Source organism: Mauremys reevesii, linkage group 7 (genome assembly GCF_016161935.1).
Source record: "Mauremys reevesii isolate NIE-2019 linkage group 7, ASM1616193v1, whole genome shotgun sequence".
NCBI lineage: Eukaryota > Metazoa > Chordata > Testudines > Geoemydidae > Mauremys > Mauremys reevesii.
In genome coordinates this window covers 96,986,844-97,005,513 of record NC_052629.1, presented here as the reverse complement: position 1 = coordinate 97,005,513, position 18,670 = coordinate 96,986,844, and the positions used below count along the sequence as shown (strand labels likewise).

Here is an 18,670-nt window from a genome sequence, read left to right as displayed (position 1 = left end):
TGGCCCCCTCTCCAATTTAGCAACATCCTTCTGCAACTGTGGGCACCAGAACTGGACACAGGATTCCAGCAGCAGCTGCACCAGTGCCAAATAGAGAGGTAATAGAACCTCCCTTCTCCTACTTGAGATTCCCGTTTATGCATCCATGCATTATGAGATGCCTACCAGAAACTCCAGGAATTTTGGGAGTGGGAGGGGTCAAATGAAAACACCCATGGTTCCTCTCCTGACATCTGTTCATTTTGCCAGTGCCTTTTCTGACCTGGTGATAGCCAGCACAGACGTCCTATTGCTGAGCACCAGGATCAGGACAGTCAGTAGTGCAAAGAAACACAAGGGAGTAAGGTAATATCTGCTATGGGATCATCCCCATGTCTCTCTAATATACTGGGACCAGGAGGGCTACAGCCCTGCAGACCACTACGACAAAGGGAACATTAACCTATTCAGTCTGAGCTCCTGTTTCTCACAGCCCAGGGTCACCCTCTACTGGGCCCAGCAACCTGTGGTTGGCTCTTCGGGAAAGGTCTCCAGCCTTGATTTGAAGACTGCACTTGGCTGGTCTCTTTCTAGCGGGTCCTCTCGCTCCCCAGAGCCAGGGGGAGGAGCCAGGGAGAGAACCCAGGACACACCTGATTCTAGCACCAGTTCCTACATAGTTGTGGGCACAGTGATAAGGTGAACGGTCTCCCCCTCTAGGGGCTGATCCTCCCAGAGGAGAACAGGAATTTGCTTGAGAAAGCTTTTTCCAAGGCACTTAGAACAGGGAGCGAGACCCCCCCCCCCAGGGATGCAGCCACCTCCCTGCTCCCCCTTGGAGAGAGAGGATGGGGCACCAGCCCAGCTGGGGGACAGGGAGGCAGGTGCTGCAGAGGAAAATGCACTTGCACCAGGGGATTGGGAAGAGACTGGAGCTGCAGTAGAGCGTGGGGACTGTTAGATGGGAGTTAGAAGTTAGTCCCTGGATGACTTCTCTGCAGGGGGAGGCACCCAAGATTAAGGTGGGGTTGCAGGCATGGGCACTGGGTATCCCTAAGCCTCCCACATCTGGGGAGGTACAGAGGGGACTCAGCCCAGGGTGCAGAGGATGGGGGTAATCTCAGTAGGGAAGGGGCAGTCTGCAGGGGTAGGTGGACAAACTACCAGCCTACATCAATGTGTGAAGGGGTGGGATCTCACCTGGCGGGAGGGTGGGGGTGGGGGGGAAGACTGCCATAGCCCAGGCCAAAGCGGGAGGGGGTGGAGGGGGAAGGTTGGGGGATGTAGTCCAGGCCAATGGGGCTGGTGTTTGGGAGCTGCCAAGGATCCCACAGCTCATTCCAAACACCCTGACAAAGCTCTCCCCTGCCACATTGAATCAGTAGCAAAGCTGGGGATAGAACCCAGGAGTCCTGGTTCCCAGCCCTCTAGACCCCACTCCCCTCCCAGAGCTGGCGATAGAACCCAGGAGTCCTGGCCAGTTCTGTTGCCCTTCTCCAATAAGAACAACCTCCTTGTAAATTTCATCCTAAACACCGACGGATTCTAGTGAAATCAGAACTTTATTGAGTCAATACAAAAAATCAAACAAACGCGTTAAAAGTCGCAGCATCCCAGCTCTCAAGGCGGCCGCAAGCCACAGCGTTTAACCCCTCGTCCCCGTTTCCCCCACCCCAAGATAGCTTAAAGCACCCCTGCCCTGAAGGGATGCCAGGACCCACCCCCCACATGGAAACAACCCATTCCCAACAGGACAGATCAGTGTGAAAAAGCACTGTGGAAATTCCTGCCTCTTAGGAACCTTAGGACTACACTGCACAGGGGTGGGGTGATGGAGCCCTGGGGTTTATCAACAAGAAAAGAATGGAGATTGAATCTGCTAAATATCCAGGGAGAGAAAGGACAGGGAGGCAGAGGGAAAAAGAACCCAGAAGTCCTGGCTCCCAGCACTTCCCTGCTCTAATGATTAGATCCCACTCCCTTCCCAAGAGTCCTGGCTCCCAGTCTCACTTGGAGGGGGACATGCAAATGGCATGAAGGACTGAGAACATACAGCGCCTGGGACATTCATTTTTAAAGACAGTGTTTAAAAGCCCCATATCTCACAGATTCCCTGCCCCCATCCCGGGGGGGGGGGGAATTGAGGCAGCTGGGTGTGTGTGGGGGATTCTGATGGGTGAAACCACAGGACCATCTTCTAGTGGCAGATACAGTTAAGCCCAGGATAGACACTGAGTCCTTTCAGGTGGGGGGACTCCTTCCCCCACTCTAATTACATCCCCCTACTTCAGATTCATCCCAAACCAATCATCAGATCCGAGTGAATTTCACATGCAGTGACAGGGGGCAGGGGGAGAAGCTGCTTGTGAGATTAATTGTGGGCCCCCACCCCAGGATCTGAGAGAGCAGTGCTGGGGGCAGCAAAAAGGGGGACACCAAACCAGGGCTGGGGTGGAACCAAATATCCTGCTTCTAAGAAAAATGGAGCCCAACCACCCCACCAAGAACCAGGGTTGCTAGGTGGGGGCAGAGCTGAGGGCACCACTTAAAAATAATCTTACCCAACACCAGAGAGTCCCGTGATCTGACAGACTGACAACACCGAGGCCTGAAATGGAACTGAATGTCCTAGACGAAGCCTGGATGACACCCATAAAACCAATGCAAGCGCTAGCCCTACGCGCTCTGGGAAAGACACCCCCTGATTCCTTGGGGCTGAGGAGGGAGAAATCGAGCCATGATGAAAGGCTGGGGGAGGTTTCACAAGCTGGGGTGGCTGTTTTGTCCCCATTTCCCATCTCTGGAGACACCTGCAGCTAATCACTGGGTTGGCTCAGTCACGCGCTGTCTGTTGGGGAAGGTGCCACAGAGAGGGATGACATGGTGGGGAGGGACGAGGTGATCTGGGCTCTGAAAATCAGGGGTTCGAGCCCAGCCCAGGGAGACAATAAAAACAAACCACGTGGAGGTAAAATGCTTTTCTCTCTTTTTTTTAATAAATTTAAGAACCACCCCCTCCCCCCCAAATGCAGCAACTAAAACAAACTAAAAGGAAACGGGGCTACGAGTCATAATCTTCCTCTTCCTCGTCCTGCGCTGGGGCGGGGGGTGCTGGCGCAGAGGGCATCATGGCAGGCAGGGCCGGGGGCACGGAGACAGGCATGGCCATGGTGGACTGTGGGGGGCAGGTGAAGTGCAAATATGGTGCCGGAGAGCTGGAGCCAGGGAGGGGAGAAGGAAGAAGGTTATTGTGGGGGAGGGGAGATCATCTACCCCATATTCCTCACCCCAACCCTTGGCCCAATCAGATCCATGCGCCCTTCCAGTATCCCCACCCTGGATTAGACCCATAGTCCCATCCAGCCTGGTAGCCATCCCTCCATTGGTATAACAGGCCCATCCAGCCCGATATGCCCCCACCCCGTAACACAGTCCCCCAAGGATCAGGATCCATCTGGATCATACTTACTGCTATTAGGTTTCTAGTTATCACTACCCTTAAGTAGCTAATGCTCTGCTCTAACCACTAGATCCCACTCCCATCCCTGAATCAGGGATGGGACCCAGAAGTCTTGCCACCCCAGCCCAAGATATAAGCACTAGGCAGCACTGCCCAGCCCATCAGCACTACTGAGCATGGCAGGCCCTCTGGATCCTGACTGGACAGGCCCCAATTCGTACCTGGGGAAGTGGGTGGTAGGGCGGCTGGGGGGCGTAGACTGGGACGTCTCCTCCTCCCCATCAGTCTCGCTGTCCTCAGACTCCTCCTGTGGGGGCAGGGTAAGCAGAGGGCTCAGCATGGAGATGGCACCACCTGAGGGACACAGTGACTGATGCTCCCCAGAGCTGGCCCCATGGGAAACTGAAGCAGAGAGATGGGAAAGAGACTCACCCTGGGCCGGACTAGAACTCAAGAGTCCTGGCTCTCAGCACCGCCCCCTGCTGTAACCACCAGACCCTACACCCTTCCTGGGATACTCAGCCCATAGATCATACAGGGAGGCAGCCAGAAGGGGTAACCTCCTAAGACAGTGGGAGGGGATGGCATTCCAGACCCTTCACCATCTGTGCCTCATGGGGGACTACCCCCCTCACTCAGATCCCCATGCACCTCAGCAAGGCTCAGCCAGGAGGGGGCACTGCTGCATGCAGGACGGAGCCTGCGGGCTGGGAGACACCTCCTGCCAGATTCACCTCCTGCTCGGAGTCCGTGCCTGACTGCTTCGGGTCCTTTCCTTTGCTGCCAGTGCCGCCGTTCTTCCGCCCACTGCCCGGCTTCCGGCCCCTGCATCCGGAGAGAGACCAAGCAGTCATTGGGGCACTGCCAATGGATGGAGGCTCCAGCAGAGATTGGTGCAGAAGGAATCTCTTGACCACACCTAAGGGTCACCCACCCAGTCCCCTGACTCCACACCAGGGCTCCCTGGCCACATACCCCCCATGACCTTCAGCAACGCTTTGGGGTTCCACCTCCCAAGCTCCCAACCCAGCCCCAGCACTCCCCACTGGGACAGTCACCTACGACATGTCCAATCCCCCATGGGATGCAACAGGGAAGAGATATTTAGGGATCGCTTTGCCACATCACTGGAGCGTAGACATCTCTGGTGTGGGGCATGGTGGCTGGGTAACAGCACACAGCATAGGTTCGGGGTTGGAAGCAAAGAGAAGCCCCACACCGAGTTCTGATGGCAGAGCGGGGATTTTGGGAGGCAGAATGGAATTAGAAGAATGGGAACTGAGCTACGACACTGGAGCTCATTTACAGATTCTTAGTGAAGTGTGATCACATCTGTAGTGACCACCATGTGTCAGTATCTCCCTGCAGCACAGCACCCCCTAGAGCTGTGCTGGGGCCAGCAGTGACTGAAAGGGGGCACATCCGGTACTGAGTCCCACCCGCTCCCTGCAGCACACTGGGGCATCGAGGCCAGCACTGGCTGTGAGGGGAGAGTGCCCCCTACTGAGCCCCTGCCTCATTCCCTGTAGCACAGTGCCCATGGTGGCACACTGGGGCATCGGCCCGCACTGGCTGCAAGAGAAGAGCACCCCTTACCAAGCCCTTGCCCCTCTCCCTGTAGCACAGCGCCTCCTACTGCCCACCTCCTGGAGACCTTCTCGCCCTCAGCGTGGTTATCCTCCACATCTCCCTGCATGTCAGGCACCGAGGCCACCAGATCCTTGAGGAAGTCGAACTGCTGCTCCAGCTCTATGCACTGCTTCCTGCAGGGAGCGGAGAGCAGCTCAGACTCTGGGGGAGGGGACTGCAGCACCCCCACCCCCAGAAACCCTGGGGACCTGACCCCCAGCCCCTATTGGCTTCCTGAGGGCTACTAGAGACCCCCATGGTGTATCCATCCCAGCTGGGGATGCAGGGTTTAAAGCCCCCTTTCCCCCTCCATAACACTAATCACCATTACCTTCATGAGCCATAGCCCTGCTCGGGATTAGTGCTTCACTCCTGCCTCCCCACGCAGTTGAAAAGGGGGGAAACTGAGGCACAGAGGAGGGGAAGGGACTGTCCAGAAGTGTCACAGTGAGTTGGTGGCAAAGCAGGGAACAGAACCTAGGAGTCCTGGCTCCCAGCCCCCTGCTCCAAGAAAAGTGAGAGAGGTCTGTCCGTAGCGGGGCAGGTCTGCCTGTGGAGTAGATCTGGCATTTCCTTGCTCCAGTACTGCAGGGGTTAGGTCAAGAAGTCCCCAGCTGGGCAGAAGAGGGGGGAGTGCAGGTGGAAGTAGGGTACTTACAAGTGGGAGGTGGTCATGGTCTTGGCATTTCTGGACTGTGTCACCTGACAGGCCTTCCTGAGGAGCGACTCCAGGAAGAGCTCCAGCGCCCGGGCTAGGGCAAGCCAAGGGTTAAGGGAACTCAGCGCTGGGATCAGAGCAGAACACCCTTGTACTAGGCCAGGGGCGGGCAAACTTTTTGGCCTAAGGGCCACATTGGGTTTCGTAAATTGTATGGAGGGACGCTTAGGGGAGGGGGTCATGGCCCAGCCCCCACCTCCTATCTGCCCGCCCCCCAGGACTCCTGCCCCATCCAACCCCCCCTGTTCCCTGACAGCCCCCCCGGGACCCCTGCCCCATCCAAACACCCCCGCTCCCTGTCCCCTTACCACCCCCAGACTCCCACTGCCCCATGCAACCCCTCCTTTCATTCCTGACGGCCCCCTGGAACCCCTGCCCTATCCAACCACTCCCGCTCCCTGTCCCCTGACCACCCCCAGACCCTCGCCACCCCATCCAATCTCCCCTCCTTCCTGACTGCCCCCTGGGAACCCCCATCCCCATTCAACCTCCTGTTCCCCCTCCCCGACTGCCCCGACCCCTATCCACACCCCCGCAGCCTGACCACCACCCCGAACTCCCCTGTCCTCTATCCAACCCCCTCTTCCCCTTTACCATGCTGCCTGGAGCACCAGTGGCTGGCAGGGCTGGAGCTGGGCCACACTGCTGCCGCCACCACGCAGCACAGAGCACTGGGTCAGGCTGGGCTCTGCAGCTGCACTGCCCCAGGAGCTCACAGCCCCGCCACCCAGAGCGAGGGAGCCAAGGCTGCGGGGAAGGGAGAACAGCGGGGGAGGGGCCGGGGCTAGCCTCCGGGGCCAGGAGCTCGGGGGCCTGGCAGGATAGTCCCACGGCCAGATGTGGCCCGTGGGCCGTAGTTTGCCCACCTCTGTACTAGGATCGTAGTTCATGCGGATAGAACCGAAGAGTCCCGGCTCCCAGCCATCCCCCATCCTGCTCTGACCCACTAGCCCTCCTCCCCTCCCAGAGGTGGGAATAGAACCAGGAGACCTGGCTCCCAGTCCCTCCCATCCCCCCAGTTTAAGACCACTCCCTCCCAGAGCTCGGACAGAACCCAGGAGTTCTGACTCCCATCCTCCTCCCGCCACTTGAACCACTAGATGAGCTGCCTCTGATTCTCTGTCTAACCTGTTGTTGTAATTAGCCACCAGCCAGGGCAATGAAACCTACAGGATGATGAACCAAGCCTGCCTGGGAGGGGGATCCCTCAGGATTGGCCGGACTACAGGGTGGCAATTGGGGTTTCAGGAGTGGGAGCTGGGCACCACAGCACTCCCAAGGATACATATAATGACAGGGACGGCAGCGGCCACCTTCCCAATCTCCTCATCCGTCTGCATGATCTTCTTGATCCGGGCCTGGAGGGGAGATGAGGGGAAATAGTTAATATCGGGGTGGGGTGTTATGAACTGCCCCCAGGGCCCACCCTCCTATCAACATTCAGTGCCAGGAACATGGCCGTGTGGACCAGAGAGAGCGCCCCCTAGAGGGGAAAGGCACCATCACTCATTCCCCTGAACCAGCCAGTCTGCTGCCCTAACAGCAAAAGGCCCCAGATCCCATTCCATGACCCTGGAACCAGCCAGCCCCCGACCTAGGGCTGGATTTGTACTCACAGGCCCTCTGCTTTAACCACTAGACCCCACTCCTCTCAAGTGACTTTAGATCCCTGGATACAGGTGCCATGCACCTCTCCAATTCCTGCATTACACTTCTCTGAGTCATCCTTCCCTGAGAACAACCATTGCATGCTCCACCCCCAGAGAGGTGGTTGACACAAGAGCAGAGCCTCCATGGGTCGCTGGCTCCTCAGCCTCTTTGGTGACCCCTGGACCCATCCCATGGCCGGTTGTCAGGCAGGGGCCAAGGCTGAGAACCATCAACTTGTTCCGTGCCTGCCCAATCCCCATGGGACATCACCTCTACCCAATGGCACTGGTAGCCTCACACCAGAGCTATTCCCTGCCCCTATTATGGCTCTGTGTTCCCTCCTTGTGCCCTGTGGCTTAGCAATGCAGCAGGGCCTCCCGTTTCCCCTCACAAGATTGAGTCCAGATTCGCGATCCACCCCTCCAGATGCAGAATCAATGCGCTTGCCTGGGGCGTGTCGAAACCAGAGGATGTTTGTGTCCATGTCACAGGGCAATAATATCCCCTACACCCAGCTGAGGAGGCAAACCACAAGGTGTCAGCTGTCACAACCCAGGCGTAAACTGTGAGGACCAAAGCTGAGCACAAGCCATTGAAAATGACTCTGACCTGAGATTGGGAGCTTCCCTGTTGCGCTGGGCACAGTCCAGACCCCAACCTGAGATTAGGGGACCCCCATCATGCTAGGTACTGTACAGATCTCAACCTGAGACTAGGGAGCTCCACTGTGCCAGGTACCACATGGACCCTGACTGGGGGCCCCCATTGTGGACCCAAGTTCAGGGCCCTTATTGCATCAAGCGCTTCACAGACACAGAGTGAGGCAGTCACTGCCCTACAGAGCTCACAGTCTAAACAGAGGAAGTTTTATCCTCAGATTACAGATGGAGAAACTGAGGCACCAAGAGACATGTCTTCCCCCAAATCACAGAGGGAATATATGGCACAGCCAGGCACTGAACACAGATCTCCAGCCCCATCCCGGTGCCTTAACCACAAAGTCTGAACCGTAGCTTTGGGAACTGAAGAGGGATGAGGGCTAGATTCAGTGCTGCGAACTCTCATGATCTTACCATCAATTTCACAGTATAAATCTCCAGCTTGTTGACTGAAGAGATGCAGGGAGAATCACAGCTTTTATTTAAAGCTTGACATCTTGACCCTTAAAAGCTCCTCCCCAGAGCAAAAGGCAAATAAAACACCCACCCCCATTGATTTTTTTTAAAATCATGTTTTTTAAGGGCCTGATCCCAGATCTTTAATCATTTGAGGATGGCAAAGCAGATTTCAGTCATTTGGTGGTGGTGGGGGGGGGGGCGGGGTTGGGGGAAGGTTAACCCAGGAAAGGAGGAAATGAAACTGACAGGGAAGAGAACATGAAACTGACCAGGCTCCTTTCTGCTCCCATCCTGCCCCAATGCTGAAGATGTGACCAAGATAGAAAAGCAGTGCTTTGTGGTGTGAGTAGGCCCCACCGAATCCCAGGGAAAAAGGAGGCCTAAATCCACTTCTTCTACAGTAGCAGCTGCCTCCTGCCATTCCAATAAGAACCTTTCCCACTTTTGATGAGGTCCTCCACCCTACAGTAGACTCCCTGGGGAGGCGAGTCCAGAATGAACCCATTTTATGGAAAGGGGAGCAGAGGGAAGTGTCCCTTCCACCCTTACTAGGACAGCACAGATGGCAGTGCTTGGATTAGAACCCAGGAGTCCTGGCTCCCATGCAACCCGCCCCCCCCCCGGCCACACTGTAACCACTAGACCCTACTCCCCACCCAGAACCAGGGACAGAACCCAGGAATCCTAAGGCAGACCACAGTCTCACTGGACAGGATAGTCTGAACTGCACACATTCCCCCACTGGCCCACCAGAGATGGTGTCCCAAAGGATAGGTGTGGGGAATTCATCATCCTTTGGAGGAGGGGGAAAGAGAGCCTCTGGGTGAGGGAGGATGTTCATTATGGTTAGGGGGTGTTCGTGAAAAGCCAGACCCCTATATGGGTTGGGGGCACTGACCAGAGAGGTCATGGGAGGGGAGATGAGACTTCATCAGGGAGGGGGTTCCCAGAGGATCCCTGAAGAGGTGTGAGATCAACATAATGAGGCCAGATCATAGGGGGAAGGGCCTTCAGAGGGAAGGGGCATCCTTGTGGGGATTAGCAGTGGGTGATATGGGGAGGAATCCCTATATGGGACTGTGGGAATCCCTGTAGGGGGAGGAGGGTAGCAGAAACATCCTTATGGGACAGCAGGGGAGTCCTATATAGGAGGCACACACTATAGGGAGAAGTGGAGAGTCCAAGTATGTCTCTGAGGTGCACAGGGGACCCTATAAAAGAGGAGGCAGCAGGAGCATCCCTATGGGGGCACTCTGGAGGAAGGAGACAATGTTGGACTGGGGCCAGTAAAGGGAGGAAGAGGAAAACTGGGCCGGGGGGGGATAGGTCCCGGCTTTGGGAAAAAGAGGCTGGTGGGCTGGACTTGCTGGGAAAGGAGGGGCTAGGCCAGACCTGGTGTGGGGAAGGATGCAGGGTTCACAGGCTGACCCAGGGGTGTGGGGAGAGTGGCTTATGGGGTGTTGGGGGCTAGGCTGGACCCGGAAGGATTGGAACAGCTGAGGGGAGGGCACTAGGCTGAGGCCAGACTCAGGGTGGGGTTAGGGGGGTGCTAGGCCAGGCCCAGGGGGGTTGAGGTATTTTGGGGCTAGGCCAGTTGGATGGGGTTAAGGGGTGTCGGTAGGAGGCCTAGGCCGGCCTAGGGGGTTGGGCTTAGGGGGTGCCGGGGGGGTGGTGGTGCTAGGCCAGCCTAGGGGGACAGGGTTAACAGATGCCCATGGGGGGCTAGGCCGGCCTGGGAGGACAGGTTTAAGGGATACCAGGGAGCACTAGGCTGGCCATGGGCATGAGGTTGAGGAGTGCCCACAAGTGAGCTAGACCGGCCCAGGGGTGCCTGTAGGGTACCACGCTGGAACAGGGAGGTTGGGTTAGGGGTGCCAGAGGGCACTAGAGCAGCCCAGGGAGATGGGGTTAAGCGGTGCCTTTGGGTGGGTTAAGGCCTGCCCGAGGGGGGGTCAGGTTGGGGGTGCCAGGAGCTAGGTCAGACCGGGGTTGGGGTGCCAGGGGCTAGGACTGCCTAGGGAGGTGCCGGGGCGCTGGGCCAGTCCGGGGTGTCGGGTTAGGGGTGCTGGGGGCACTAGGCGGCACTAGGCTGGCCCGCGGGGACGGATTGAGGTGCCCGGCCGGCCCGGAGCGGATCGGGTTGGTGTTGCATGGGAGCTGGGCCGGCCCGGGGTGCCGGGTGGGGTCGGGTAGGGGTGCCAGGGGCGCTAGCCCGGCCCAGGGGGGCTATCGGGTCGGGGTGCCGGGGCGCTAGGCCGGCCCGGGGTGGGGTCCGGGGTGCTGGGGGGCGCTAGGCCGGCCCGGAGGATCGGGTTGGCGTTGCCGGGGACCCTGGGCTGGCCTGGGGGTCGGGTCGGGGTGCCGGGGGCGCTGGGCCGGCTCGGGGGTCGGGTTGGGGTGCCGGGGATCCTGGGCTGGCCGGGTCGGGGTGCCGGGGGCGCTGGGCCGGCTCGGGGGTCGGGTCGGGTCGGGGTGCCGGGAGCTAGGCCGGCCCGGGCGGGGGTCGGGTTGGAGGTGCAGTGGGGCGCTAGGCCGGCCCGGGGACCAGGGGTACCAGCCGGGGGGTCAGGCCCGCACTCACCGGCGGGAAGCGCGCGTTGTATTTCTTTTTCTTGCTCGGCATCGCGGGGCTCAGGCTCAGTCTCCAGCAGCGACCCCAGCCCGCCGCGCCGTGCTCCGCCCCGCCGGCTCCCGGCGTCGCCAGCCGCCACACCGGCCGCCTGGGTCCTAGCGCCCAGCGCCACCGGAACAGGCCAGCGCCGGGCTGACTCCATCCATGGCCCTTCCCCCGGACTCCTCCCTTTTCCAGCCCCCCCCCCTCCGCGCTGCCCCCCCCGCCTGTGACTCTCCTTCGTCCCCCGCCCCCGATCTCCCCCTCCCACCGCATTTCTCCGTTCTCCGTTCACGGGGTCCTCCAATGCCACCTCCAGGGTCTCCCCGCTGCGTCAGGGTCCCCCTCCCCGCAGGACCTAGGGGCCCACAACTCTGCTCTCTCTACCACCCACCAGGACTTGTGTCCTCCATCTGCTATTCCGCCTCCCGTCTCTTCTCCCTCTTCCAGCCCCCTAGAGAAAGCAGCTCTTCCAGCCCCTCCTCCATGCCAGAGGGTCCTGGGGTCTCCCATCACCAGGCCATGGAGGCCCTCCAAGAGCCACCCAGTTCCTGAGACATGGGAGGGGGGAGGTCTATGAAGTCCCCATGCCCTCCCCACCCCATATGGAGGGTCTCAGGCAAGCCCCCTTTCCCTGAGCAGGTAGATTGAGTTCCACAGCTCACTGTCCATGGGTCTGAGGTTCTCTTTACACCCTGGAGCACTAAGGATGGCAGAGGGACTGTGCTTTTGCACTGATGTACATAAGAACGGCCACACTGGGTCAGACCAAAGGTATCTTGACTTCCAGCAGTGGCCAACGCCAGGTGCCCTAGAGGGAATGCCCTTGGCTCTTTCCCCCGCTCTCAGCCATGTGCCCTACTCCGCTACATCTGATGCTGGGCAAGGGAGCCCTGTATAAACAGCCCGTGTCCCATCGTAGAGGTGGCTGCACCAGGTGAGGAGTCCCTGTATAATGGCCCCAGCGGGGGTTTAACATCCCATACTCCCACAGAACACCGCTCCGGGTCAGGCTATGGGCCTGCCACTGGCTTAGGGCCTCTGCGATGCCTTGCTCGCCATTTCGCCATGGGTCACCTCAAACCCAGCTGCGGCTCCTTGGCTGCAGCCCAGCCCCACGGGCCTGCGCACGCACAGAGCCCACGGAGCACGCTAGAGTCAGTCACAAACTGCTGAGCGGGGAGGAGGGTCTCAGGCTGGAGCGGATTGGTTGCTTAGCCCCGCCCCCAGCCCCCGAGAATCCTCTTCCGCACGCTAGCCCCGCCCCCTCTCTGGTTAGCCCCCTCCCATTTCACCCTACCACATCCGGGTCTTTCATTTCCTCCCTCCCGGCGCCGCGTTTCCCCATCCGGGTTAGGCCGAGGCCCCGCCCCCGTGGCTGTTACCCCCGTGTGAGGCGGAGCGGGGGGGGCTTAGTATGGGGGCTCTCGGGAGCTGAGTGCGGGAAGGGGCCGGTGAGGCTTAGCCCTGGCGGGCGCTTGCGGAACGGTCTTGGGAGGGGCCCAGCGGCTCTGCGTGGGGAGGAGGGGGCCTAGCGGGCGCGCAGGGGGTGGGGGGTGTCCCCTGCCGCCGTGTGCAGCCCTGGAGGGGCCCGCGGGCTGTGCTCCGCGCTCGCTCAGAGCGAGAGAGGGGCTGGGTTCTCTTCCCGGCTTTTGGCGGGGAGGGGGCTCGGGGGGGAGCAGGACTCCTGGGTTCTCTTCCTGGCTTTTGAGGGGAGGGGGCTCTGGTGGGTTAGAATGGGGGGAGGAGAGCAGGACTCCTGGGTTCTCTTCCAAGCTTTGCTTCAGAGCTGCTGGGTGGGTGAATCCCTTCCCCTTTCAGCATTTCAGTTTATCCCATCTATAATAAAGAGGTTAATGATACTAACTCCCACTGTCTCTCCTGAGGGGAGAAGAGTCATAATCCTCAAGTTGACACTGTGCTATGACAATCAAGGGATCTTCAGGGTGGGGGAGAATCACTAAGTGGTATGGGACAAGCCAATTCAAGTGCGCTCTTGGCCTGACAAAGGAACGGATGTTGCTGGCCTCAGTACATGAAGTGTTTGTGTCATGCCCCCTGCTTTTCCCACTGTGCTGTGTGGGGAAGGGTCCCAGTGGGGAAGTGGCTGAGTGCAGCTGATCTAGGACAAGTTTAAAAGACACAGTGGGGGATCTGGAGCTTATACCCTGTTGGCATGGTAGTGTTTCTAACTGGGCTGTACAGATCATTTAGTGTGCGCTGCTCTCTGTCCTCCATGGTGAGCCATGATTTTTCTTTAATAGGAAAGTTGAAGCAGCATCTTTGTGGGGCATGTACAGCACACAGCCTGCCAAGCACTGCCACACAGATCCTCAGCTGGGTTTCCAGGTGGTCTTTACATTAGTGTTGCTCATTCCAAGCCCTTGATTGCTCGTCCTGCATTTGGATACCCATCCTGCATTGTGTTCACTTCCCCAGCAGCCCACGAACAGCAGGTAAATTATTCTGGTTCATGGATGGGAACTAATAGGGTGCCTCAATCAAGAGTGGGCAAGGACCCTCTGGGATGGGCTATCAGGGACAGTCCTGTTGTGGGGGGATGGGAGCCAATGGGGGTCTCCATCCATAGTGGGAAGAGCCCTGGAGGAGATGGGGGGTACCAATGGTAGTGGGGAATCTCTATTCATACTGGGCAGGGTCCTGGGGGATGGATTCTAGGGGTTGATTCTGTCCTGGGTCCTGCTGTGGAGATTGGGCTAGATGGTACATCATCATGTTGCTTCCAATCTCCCTGACCCTTCTGTCCTAGGTTCCACCCTTTCACAGGCCAGTGAGCGATGTCAGACCAGGATGATGGTGACATGGGGAAGGGAGGGGCCTTCTCGGCCGAGCACCTGGCCGCTGAGTCCATGGCAGCCGACATGGACCCCTGGGTGGTGTTTGATGCACGAAAGACCCCACGGGCCGAGTTCGAGGAGTGGCTGCAGACCTACCAGCCCTCGCGAGTGTCTCGTTTTGGGGACCCCAAGCACCACACTGAGCCTGTGGGCTGGATTGCCATCTACGGTCCAAACTACTGTCCAGAGTCAGGTGATGTGGTGGGGCTGCAGGAGGCCTGGGAGCGGCTCCAGATCAGTGGGCGCCATGTCACCTTCGACACCATCCGCGAGCTGGCGCTCAACCACTGCGTCCTCACTGGCAAGTGGCTGATGCACCTGGACACTGGCTTCAAGGTGGACCACGCCTGGAGTGGCATTGCCCGCTCTGTGTTGGAGGGGCACTTTGGGGTGGCCAAAGTCAGCCCCTGCTACCCCAACTCGGACCGCAAGCATGTCATCTGCATCTACACAGATGACTTCACCGACGAGGAGAAGGTGATGGATGCGGACGCTGCCATCCGGGGCACTGGTGTCAAGTGCCTGCTCTCCTACAAGCCCGATGTCTACACCTACCTAGGCATCTACCGGGACAATCGCTGGCATCTCTGCCCCACCATCTACGAGAGCAAGTTTGACCTAGAGTGCATCCCCCGCCGCTCCCGTATCATCAACAAAGTCAGCAACACTGAGGTGACTTAGACTGGGCCCCGCTCCCCAGCTGGCAGTTCCTCCTTTCCCCTCTCCAACATGGGCAGCTGGCACCAATGCCTCCCAACTGTGCTCTGAAACTAATTACATTTTGATTGATCTGTTTGGTGTGGCCTGCACTTAATCTACATAGAACCTAGAGTGGATTGGAGGCCCCACACAGACTACAAATCCCAGCATGCAATGCTCCATGCTGCTGTAACTGTCTCCCTCTTTCAAAGGACAGGTGCTCAGCTAGTGACTGCTACTAGCGGAGATCCTTCAGTCAGCAGGGAGGAGCATTGGCTGCTGGGAGATGTAGTCTCTGCTGGTCACACCTCTGTTAAAGATGACAGTGGACTATCTTGCAGGATTCTCAGCCACGTTTGGCACACTCATGCATGATGCAGCACTGGCCATGCCACTAGCTGCCTCTATATTAATGAGATTCTCCCTATTTCCCTGGAAAGCCATCTCTGGGCTGCAGTCACTTTGATAGAAGACTCAGGAGGTTCTTGTGACCAGCTGGCACTGTCTCTTTAAATTCCCAAAGCCCGTGGGGTTTGCTGGTGTCACTCTGCATGCTTATTAACTTCTTCATGGTCTGTGTGCTTCCATATAGCCGAGGGCTAGGGCTGTGGGTTCAGCTCACCACGACCACCTTCCAGTGCTGCTGGTATGTTGAAAGTGCCACAGCTCCCAGTAGCCTGTCCTTTAGGAAAGCCTTTTCCCTGAGACACGGAGCTCACTTAGTAGAGGAGGCAATCCTGACCTCTGCTCATCCAGCAGCAGCTGGGTGATGTTTCCAACAGCCTTCTCAGTAACTAGTTCTCTCTAGCCATTGCAGCCCCTCATTGGTGGGGAAAAGGGTGCTACGTGAACGAAGTCACAGGTCTGTGCAGGGCCCATTAAGGTGTCTGAGGGAGACAGGAGCAGAGCCATGGCTCTCGGAAAACAGGAGAAAGTAGTAGGTGTCCACTGCTGCCCCCACTAAGTACTGTAGATCCTTCACTGAGCCTGTTCCCCATACAGCTCTCAGAACATAGGGTCTGTGCACACGCCATCTCTGGCTCTTCCCGCCCTGGAAAAGGGCTGTGTGTCAAGTCCCCTGAATGGCACAGATTGTTTAACCCCCCTTTTGGGGACATTTAACAGTTAAAGGGGGTGTAGATACAGCACTGGAGCCCCTCTGCCTGCTTTAGGAGCCATGAATGGCTGCTGTCTCCTTGCCCAGAGGCCTGCTCTGCGCAAAGGTTGTCTTTGAAATGCCTCGCCTGGGGCTTGAGCATGATGAAGCCTGACCCCTCACTGGTGGGGAAGGGAAAGCAGGGCTCCTGGGGATGACAGTGGAGCAAGGGGTTGCTGGGGGGTTTGGATCGTTCCTGCAGGATGTTTCTCCCAGGTGTTTAATGGGTGTTTGAAGTGTAAACAGGATTAATAAAAACAACTTCTCTCCTGTGAATGGGGTTCTATTTCTTGGGATGAAGAGGCCAAAACACCCTGGTGGGGCAGGTCCAATGCCAGCTGGGTGGCCCAAGCACGGTTAGCATCCCCACTTCTGTGCAAAGGGACGGTCATGTCCTGTGTCCCTGCAAGTAGCTGCCCTCCTGCTGGGAAGGGAGAATGGGGGAAGGAGGGCCTTACTGTGGGACACAGAAAGCTCTTCTCACACCATCATGGCCTCTTGGTTGATGACTGGGGTTAAGGCAGCCTGGAGTAGAGAGGCCTGTGTGTGGGTGGGTGGGTGGAATCAACTAGCAGGGGATGCATGTGGGGGTGTGTGTGGGAGAGGGCACTGAGTGTAATATACAGGCTGTGCATTAGCCAACAGGGCGCACCACCAGAACCCAAAATGATGGGCTGGAAGAGGGAGGAGCATGAGAACATGAGCTGACACCTAGTGCCTGGGAACTCCCTTTAGCTACAACCCTGGATGGTGTGTTTGCATCTCCCCTTCCCGTCAGTCCTCACTTCTGTCCCCAGCTACAGCTGGGACTAGAACCCAGGAGCCTTGATTCCCAATCCCACACCATCCTCTGAACAGGTCATGGCACCTCCAAGATGGCCCAGTTGAAGCAGGGAGAGGGAACAAGGATCCCTGTAGTTTCTTACTGGGACTTCAGCTTTAAGCTCAACACTGGGCCAAGAGCCATCTCTGAATTCTTGGAGTCTTGAAGCTGGGGAAAAGGACCCCCCCACACTCCAAAACCAGACAACCCATCATCTCCTCCCCCTGAGCCACCAGTGGATCCATTCCCTTACGTTCCTTATAACCCACAGTGGACCTGGGACACATTTCTGCTGCCTTGTCCTCTGCTTGTTCTTTGGTTAGTTGATGAGAGGAAAAAAGCTGGAGTGGTGGATTTCTATTTGATGTTTCATAGAGTTCAAGGCCAGAAGGGACCACCAATAGATCATCCAGGCTGATGCTCTTGACTACCACAAGCCATTCCGTTCCAGTTGCCTCTGTATTGACTCCAGTGATTTGAGTTAGATCAAAGCATTTCAATCCTCAAGAGACTAATCTGTTGTGAGCCCTGGGCAGAGAACAGGGTCCTCAAGGCCCTTGTGATGGCAGAGAATTGATGTGAAACATGCCCAGATGATCCTAGCAGGTGACCCTGCCACAGAGGAAGGTGAAAACCTCAAGGTCCCTGCCAATCTGACCTGGGGGAAAATCCTTCCCAGCCCTCAATCTGGTGATCAGCTGGACCCTGCGCATCTGGGCAAGACTCGCCAGCCAGGCAGCTGGAGAGGATTTGCTTTCGAATGCCTGGTTGGATGCCCCTGGAATATGGGAACTCCCACTGAATTTCACTGCAGAATTGAAGGGGGAGATGAGCAACGAGAACAATCTAAAGCCTGGTGGGAAAACGCTCTGTGAAAGGAAGGTCGGGAGCATTCATCTTCAAGAGGGGAAGAAAGGATATAAAATTATGGGAGAGGTGGCAGCGTGGGCACTTTGGTTTGCTCTGCCTTGTGGCCTAAAGCGCTAACTGATGAACAGCAAAGCTCTAGGTCTAGTTAGCCGGGGGGAACTCTATCAGAGGGCCGCATTGAGGTTACAAATTTATGACTGAAAGAGCAAGTGACCATTTATCTGGGTAAGAACAGCCAGCCACTAGTCACTATGGGGTATTAAACTGATGCTTCATCTTAAATTGCTCTCAACAGTTAGGGAGCAGGATGAGATCTTCATAGGGGCGCAGATTATGCCACAGTTGCTACTGGCAGGTTCTTGCACCTGGTGCTGGCTGCTGTCAGAGACCAGACCTAGGACTAGGTCGAGCTGATCCGGCATTTCCTACAACCATAATTTCAAGGCTAAAAATTAAGCAAGTATTTTTGTTTTAAACCATTTTCTAGCCACCTCCTAGAACAGCAAAAGCAGGGTGAAGCCTCTTTGCTCCCCGCACCACAGGGTGTGTGAATTGTTAACCAGATCTGGAGCGAGGCCATTGACTGCAATGGGGGGTGTCAGGGTTCCCTCCCCACTCTGAACTCTAGGGTACAGATGTGGGGACCTGCATGAAAACCCCCCCTAAACTTATTTCTATTAGCTTAGGTTAAAAACTCCCCAAGGCACAAATTCTCCCTTGTACCAGGTAACGCTGCCACCACCAAGTGATTAGACAAAACTCAGGGGAAGGACCACTTGGAGTTCCTAATTTCCCCTAATATTCCCCCAAGCCCTACACCCCCTCTCCTGGGGAGGCTTGAGAATAAACAAGATGAGCACAAACCAACCTTGGGTTTTTTTAGACCTCTAAAAAAAACAAAACACATTTAAAAAAACAACAGAACTTTATTAGAAAGAAAAAAGTTAAAAGAAGCACCTCTGTAAAATTAGAATGAAAGATAAAGATAATCTCACAGGGCAGTCAGATTCAAAACACAGATGATTTCCCTCTGGGCAAAACTTTAAAGTTACAAAAAGAAAACCAGGAATACACCTCCCTCTCAGCACAGAGAAAAATC

General features: G+C 57.0%; 2 protein-coding genes across 6 annotated transcripts; one reads left to right on the top strand and one right to left on the bottom strand.

The window, feature by feature from the left end:
• Nucleotides 1-1,660: 1,660 nt before the first annotated feature.
• On the bottom strand, nt 1,661-11,355 carry DRAP1 (DR1 associated protein 1). 4 transcript variants are annotated; one of them, XM_039481588.1, is made up of 7 exons: nt 11,136-11,355; nt 7,072-7,144; nt 5,727-5,820; nt 5,036-5,202; nt 4,174-4,264; nt 3,661-3,746; nt 1,661-3,194 (listed from the first exon to the last, which is right to left on the bottom strand). In XM_039481588.1, the coding sequence occupies exons 1-7, from the start codon at nt 11,175-11,177 to the stop codon at nt 3,106-3,108; spliced, it is 642 nt and encodes a 213-aa protein (XP_039337522.1). In that variant the 5' UTR covers nt 11,178-11,355; the 3' UTR covers nt 1,661-3,105. The 4 variants fall into 4 exon arrangements, with proteins under 4 accessions (XP_039337522.1, XP_039337521.1, XP_039337523.1 ...); XM_039481587.1 differs by having other exon boundaries at nt 2,954-3,194; nt 5,083-5,202; XM_039481589.1 differs by lacking the exon at nt 11,136-11,355 and adding an exon at nt 8,510-8,528 and having other exon boundaries at nt 2,954-3,194; nt 5,083-5,202.
• A 1,126-nt stretch (nt 11,356-12,481) lies between these two features.
• Nucleotides 12,482-16,154, top strand: C7H11orf68 (chromosome 7 C11orf68 homolog). 2 transcript variants are annotated; one of them, XM_039546050.1, is made up of 3 exons: nt 12,482-12,619; nt 13,430-13,621; nt 13,936-16,154. In XM_039546050.1, exon 3 carries the CDS (start codon nt 13,964-13,966, stop codon nt 14,702-14,704), a length of 741 nt encoding a protein of 246 aa, XP_039401984.1. In that variant the 5' UTR covers nt 12,482-12,619; nt 13,430-13,621; nt 13,936-13,963; the 3' UTR covers nt 14,705-16,154. The 2 variants fall into 2 exon arrangements, with proteins under 2 accessions (XP_039401984.1, XP_039401985.1); XM_039546051.1 differs by having other exon boundaries at nt 13,913-16,154.
• Nucleotides 16,155-18,670: the final 2,516 nt, after the last annotated feature.